The 6,957-nt window shown below is 38.4% G+C and overlaps 1 protein-coding gene across 1 annotated transcript in view; it reads right to left on the bottom strand.

Annotated features, from left to right (window-relative positions):
• hsd17b1 (hydroxysteroid (17-beta) dehydrogenase 1) overlaps positions 1-883 on the bottom strand; it is a gene marked incomplete in the record, with an annotated part of 3,176 nt that extends 2,293 nt beyond the window's left edge. The window contains 3 exon segments of the mRNA XM_014021977.1: positions 130-307; positions 385-546; positions 616-883. Coding sequence (XP_013877431.1) covers positions 130-307; positions 385-546; positions 616-712 — 437 coding nt within the window.
• Between the last annotated feature and the right edge of the window lie 6,074 nt (positions 884-6,957).

Raw genomic sequence — 6,957 nt, 5'->3', positions numbered from 1 at the left:
TATATATATATATATATATATAACCGTGACACTAAAGTATTGAACCAAACTGAACTGTGAATTTTCTATATAGTTACACCCCTAATAAATGTGTATCTGTTTGAGATTGTTGTTATCTTCGTCTCACCRTGAAGCCCTCCGGTGCTGCCAGTGACCAGAATGCGGCCCTGGCCCTGAGCCTTCATCTCTGATAAGAAGGCCTGAATGGTCTGAATGGTTCCGAAGAGGTTGACTTCCAGAATATTCCTCATCGAGTCCAAAGACTGCAGCTCCAGTGGCCCCATCAAACCCACACCAGCGTTACACACTGAAAATATTGGACAAATATTAACTGGTGAACACTGTTACATCCTGTAAATTCTGCCTGAACCAATCGGMGTGTACCCAGAATGTCCACTCGTCTCTCCACGATGCTGTCTCGAGCCTTCAGGATGGACTGTCGGTCAGTCACGTCCATCTGAAGTATCTCTAAGGTCTCCTGGTGCAGGTCCTTCACACACTCCAACAGACGTTCCTTCTTGGCCAGGTTCCTCATTGTGGCATAGACTGAACACAGCGCAGCACTTAGTGGCACGTTTTACCTTTGCAAATGTTTTGGACTAAAACTGTGGTTACCTTTGAAGGCCTTGTTGGGGTCAGAGGCCAAGCGGACAGCCAAACTGAGACCGATCCCAGAAGAGCAGCCTGTGATCAGCACCACCTTCTTGTCCATGGAGCTTTGATCAGACGTGTTGCAGATGAAAAGAAAAGAAAGCAGCAGGAGCAAAGTACAATCAACATGAACTGAGCCGCAAGACGTGGGTGGAGGCTTTTGAAAACCCTTCTCAGATGATCACAAGGCCAGTAGTCCYGAACATCTGCCTTTTATCAGTCACTTGTTGTGCTTTTTCGTGTCCCTGTTTGAGAAAATCCTTCGGTTGTTTTGGGAAAGCTGTGTGGGAAACAGAGCTTAGCTTTGGGCTGGATTTTCAAACGTCTAGCAACAAAAATATTAATTAAAGAACTAGCATTTTCTGTGAAAATGCAGTGTGACTGCAGAGTGCTGAATGGCTGCTGGAAAAACTAAAACTGACTTGTTAAAGCTATGGCTAAAAGCTAAAAAAAGCAGAACCCTATAAGACTAGCTAAAAGCTGCAAAAAATGGTAAAGCCACAAGAAGTTAGATAAACCCTAAATTTAGAAAGCAGGTTTCTAAAAATATTAAATGAAGACAAAGAATCAAAATCTGAAGCAGATTTTTAGGAGATAATCAATATTTTTAAAGGAACACAAGTGATTTTGATGCAAAAATTAGTAATCACACAACCACTCGCGTTTAATTGACAGGTTACGTTAAAGACATGAAAAATATATTTCATAATAATGAAAATGTTCAACTTCTCCTGGTTGAATCTGATCATTGAGCACCAACAAGCACCAGATGGCAGCACAAGATTAAAAATCTGGTTCTTCCTTCAGACAACATCACCTGAGAGCAGACTGTACAAACACACAATGATATCAATTTAAGAGGTTTTAATCTGATGCATCTGAGGAAAATAACTAAGATCACTGGTTTTCAGTGTTGTTGAGGAAATCCAGAATTCAGATTTAGTTATAAATCAAGTTCACAAAGAAAAAGGGTACCACTTTAATAAGGCTCCCATTAAAGGTGGCTTATAAATAATTTATAGATACTGTAGGTTATTAATTAATCTGTAAACACTTCATAAATCATTAATAAGTGCTTGTTCTGCATTAATTAAGGACGAGAAAAAGACAAAACTGTTTGGTTTCTTGCCAAATAGTGAGCCAAATCTGTTCATGTACATATCACATCTAAAAGCACTGTATTAAACATTTCAGACTAGGTTTGAAAACATAATAATGTACTGGAAACACATATTTTACATCTAATATTGCACTGTATTATACATATCCACAACTATCAAAGGGAGCCTTGTTGTAAAGCGTACAGTACACTATAAGGCTCCCTTATAACATTTCTACACATTTATTAGTCATTTTTAAATAATGTACTGTGTTACTCTTTACAATAAAGCTCCCTTTTTCCAACCTGAAATATTCTTTATCACTGATTCTACTGCGGAGAAGTGTTCATGTGCATAAAACTGAGTTTTCACTAGATGGCCTCAGTGAACGATTAATAATCAGTGTGAAAATAGCTTGAGCCAGAGCAAGGTCATGTGTTTGTGACAAGTTTATAAAGCTATAAATGAAACAAACTAAACATAGATGACTTACTGTGTAAAATAAATGCTACTGCTCTTTTGGACTCATTGTGAAACAGGAAATACGCTGCGACATACATATTTATTACTGTCTGAATCAAAGCCAGTGTGTTCCGTGTCACTATAAACCGTTTCGGTTCTTATTCCTCCCTTTTGCTTTGTTTAAAACGCTCCCATGGTCCACTGACTGAATTCCTGGATGGTCAGAACAATTTGCATATTTATAGAACCGCTCGGTCGTTTGCTTTTAAAACAGAATTTCTTCTGCTTGTGAGAAACCCAGTAGGAATTTCCTGCCATTTTGTTGCGTTCCTCTCCTTGAGATGGCATCAGTCTGGCTGCTGTCCCAGAGTCTGCAGAGCACAGCAGATAACAGCGAGCCTTGAGCCTCTCTCTCAGAAACCCTGCAGCATTGTTCCAGCTCTCGAACTGACTGACCCGACTCATTATCCCGTGTTTGTGACAAACGGTACTCGATGATGCATTTGTTATTTCCCTTAAACTGTTGTGATTATCTTGTTCAGAGACATGAAGTTTTTACACAGAACACGTGTTTTTATCTCTGGAGGATATGCCTGTTGGATTATTACAGGAAATATTGAAAGGCAATGACTTGAAACTGGATGAGTTGTTGACGTTTCTGTTTGTTAAAGTTGTTCATTGTGAAAGAATTCACACTGAGATTATCTCTTCCATACATTTATAACCCCATTGCCTTTTGCACAGTTTTTGTGCTATTTCAACCATTTATGTCTCAAAATGTTCAGCTCCTTCAGGACATGACTTTTAGTATTTCAGCAATATGTATTTTTTCAAGATATTCAGCTGTTTCTGCTATATTTTCTTACTAAAGTGAATGGAGTTGTCTTTAACATCCTTATAACCCTTCAAAATGGTTTTTAATCTTTATTGCACTTTCACCTTTGGTCTGGTTCTGATTGCTAATTTTAGCTTTTTTCACTTTTTTCACTTTTTCAGCCATCATTCTGCTGCTTTCAGTTTTTTATTTATATTTTCTTGCTAAGTTCAACTGCTTCTTTTAGCTCATTTCAGCTAATCAGTGTGCATTGTGATTCGTTTCCCATCCAAGTCATCTCAAATTTGGCATGCTTCTCCTCCTGCATGCTTTGACCTAGAGCAGCCATTGTAATTTATATCTGTAAAGCTCCTGTGCCAAATGACGGCTATGCATTTTGGTGCCTGTAAAACTTATAGTTTATGAAATATCAATGTTTAATGAATTTTAATGGCAGTCAGTGGAGTCTTGTATTGGCCCATTACTGCCCMATGTTGTACTCAACTTTSTACTGCACCAYAGTTTAATATTTCTGCTCAGTAGTTCAGTGTTTGCAATACTAATATGATTGTGTTTAGATGTTTAACTATAATATTGTCCTAATATTGCTTTATTGTTGTTATATATTTCAAATTAGTGACAACGATTACATCGGCAATGTGGCCACTTTCTGCTCACATACAAACCAACCCCTGGCAGGGTTCTGTACCACAGCTCCAGTGGTCTAGTGGTTAGTGCCATGGGCTTTCATGTGGGAGATCAGGGTTTGAAACCCAGCAACAGCAACTTTAGCAGAAAATCTCTACAAACTTCATATTGTCACACAATTATCCTCATTACAAACACCTGCTGACTTGACCAGCACAGGCTGGTATAGAAACCACATTTGAACTTGGTCACAAGTTTATTCTGCAAGTCCATTGCGGCAGGCAATGACATGCTACATGGCAATGCACACTTGTTTTTACATCGTAAAAACCCATGTCTAGTTTACACTGAATTTGATTGAGCAAATTAAATAAAATTTACCTGATTTATTCACAAATCTTTAACTATATTCTTAAGAACTTTTACTAGACAATGATGAGTAAATATTACATGAATTTGTAGCCTTTAAATTTATTTAACAAACATCAGTGCGAACTGTTASCAGGATTTTCTCAAGTAAATCTCACAAGGTATTTTTTCAGTGTGCTTTCTAATAATTTCAGCTATATTTTCCCCCGTTTAGCTACTTTTTTAAGCTATTTTCAGCTTATTTTAATTTTATTTCACCTGAATCCACTTTTGGGATCGCTTTAGCTTCTTACTGCTTAGTTCAGCAATATTACTTTTGCTTTTTGATCTAGTTGATGTTTTTCAGCTATTTTTTAATCTTTTTCAATTAATTTTAGCTGTTTTAGCAAAAAAAAATTCAACTTTTTGCACTTCTTTTCTTATTTCTGCTAAATGTGCATTTGYTTTTCCTCTCCTTTTCTGTCTGCAAATTTCAGCTTGTTTCTGCAATTTTGTGGGTTTATTTTTGCTAATTTTAGCTACTTTTGCTTGACTTGAACAAACATCTTTCAACAAYAAGCGTTCACACTGCATTTTCTCAGGAAATGAAAATTCTCCAGTTTAGAATGAGATTGACTCCAAACGTTAATGAGTTGTACAATGTACATGTAATCATTGATTTCTGGGAGTTTCATTAAAATCTGCCACTGGTTTGAGCTGAAAACCAGTCATACGTTCCACATATCCTCTCTTTTTTCCACTCATAATGATTTTACCAGGACTTGAGGAGCCCCACTGCACAGTACGTGTTGTGAAAATCACACAGAGCATTTCCCAGGCTCTCCCTTTGGCCTTTGTAGAAGAAAAACTGCCATCAGCTCCATGGTTGTCAGCAGCAGATCTCATGGGCTAGTGTTTTATAAGTGGGTATATAACATTATAGYTGCTGGGCTTTTGTGATTTAACATCCTGGATTGAATTTTCAGAGGTGGGAACTCTTTTGATCTCCTACAGTTTTCCCTAAACCTTTTTTTTTTTTATTGTTGAAGCCAGAAAAGAAGCCCCACGATAAAGACACGTACAATAACTCTGCCTTATCTGATGCCGGATGTGCTTTTTTAGCTCAGATAAATCTGTCGAGCAAAGACGGATGAATGCTTTCTGTTTTACAAGTTTAATTATCAAGAAATATTTTGTAACACGATCTTTGAGGTCAAGGAATGCTGCAAACCGGCATCTACATGTCATCGATATGATCAACTAAAAACACATTTAAAAAAGGARCATCACCTCCCAGCATCCCTCCAGAATGCAATCTGCTCCTCCTCATACCAGGAGCACAGGTATGATCAAGTGTGTGATATGATTCATTTCACAGAAGCAAAGTTTTAAAAAAAAGGTTTGAGCTCTGTTTGTTGGCAGGTATAACGTGACATTTAACTACACCACAACCGCAGCACATCTTCAGCTCTTTCACTTCTCTTCATTATTCTCACACAGGACATCCTGTAAATCTGTAAATACGTTTGCTTCTGCCGTTGCTGTTATTGTACAACTCAGTCACGGGTCACACGGGTCTGCTCTAAAACATTATTTAGGAGACACTAATATCTTAAATCGTACATTTTATTATATTGTAATGCATCTGTAGCCTCTCACAGCATGACAGCATGAATGCACTGACACCACGTAGCTGCAAGACGTTTTTTTCCCCCAAAGCAGCAGAAATGACAGCTTTGTTTGCACTGCAGACTCCACAAGCTTGAGGCCCGTCTGCGGCAGCAAACGCCTCCAACGTGCATTTTACTTTGRTGTGAAAGGGGTGACTTTGTTTGCTGATACTTAGGCTCGCCATCTTAAATAAAAAGGGCAATAAYGCAGCTATATAACTCAGTTATAAGGTTGGAGTTCTGTTTGCTTGCTGCAAGTTTAAAAGAGAGAAAAATGTAGATGTTTACATTTCAGAAAAAGAACGTCACGTTGTTGTTATGAGACCAAGGACCATGATGGCTCTTCCACATATGCCCTGTCATAGTAGAACGTTTCCATTTTTATATTTTCCCAGCAGTTTTGAYGTATGAGATCAGTGAAGGTCTGCAGTACGCTCATCAACACGAGGCTTTACGTCAGCTGGGACCCTCAGGGCCGCCGCTTGACCTTCCGATCCAYGAGACGTGTTTGTATATGAACCAAGCGCTCCATGAAACGACGGGGATTGTGTCATGGGAAACGTCTCCTTTGTCTTGAATTCAACAGTTTGAGGCATTCTTTWGCCATTTTGCCGGGTACATCCTGTTCCTTCTTTTCTTTTTTTAGGCCTTGAGGCACTCGAGTCGGTCTTGGGACTTGAACCGACCTGCATCTGGCCGTGATATCATCAGCGCAGCTCAAACATGAGGCCAGGGGACTGGTTTGTTGTCTATTCATGCCTCTTGAAGTTCGCACAAATGTATCTAAACTATCAGAAACYTTTCACTGCAAGATCCATCTTTATAGATAAGGTGCAACAAAAAAATGTTGAAAAAGTCACTGTAGATGGGATCTGTCAGGGTTCATGTCAGTGATCATCAAACACATGTTTGCATTGAGTGCTGAATAACTGCTGAAACTTGTTGAAAAAGCTAAAACTTGTTTGTTTAAAAAAACAGAAGCTAAAAAGATGTAAATAAAGGCTAAATGCATGGGCTTAACTTTAGGTCTACCATTGTGGGGGTTATGTTCTAAAACCCTGCATGTCATTTTCAGCATTTATGCTAAAACGTACTTATGCAGCGGGTAAAATAAGTATTGAACACGTCACCATTTTTCTCAGTAAATATATTATTAGAGGTGCTAATGACATGAAATTTTCACCAGTTGTTGGTAACAACCCAAGTGATCCATACATACAGTGGGGAAAATAAGTATTTAGTCAGTCACCAATTGTGCAAGTTC

Source organism: Austrofundulus limnaeus, unplaced genomic scaffold (assembly GCF_001266775.1).
Source record: "Austrofundulus limnaeus strain Quisiro unplaced genomic scaffold, Austrofundulus_limnaeus-1.0 Scaffold4, whole genome shotgun sequence".
NCBI classification, from domain to species: Eukaryota; Metazoa; Chordata; class Actinopteri; order Cyprinodontiformes; family Rivulidae; genus Austrofundulus; species Austrofundulus limnaeus.
Note: the sequence above shows the minus strand (reverse complement) of the source record. Positions and strands in the feature narration are given on the sequence as shown.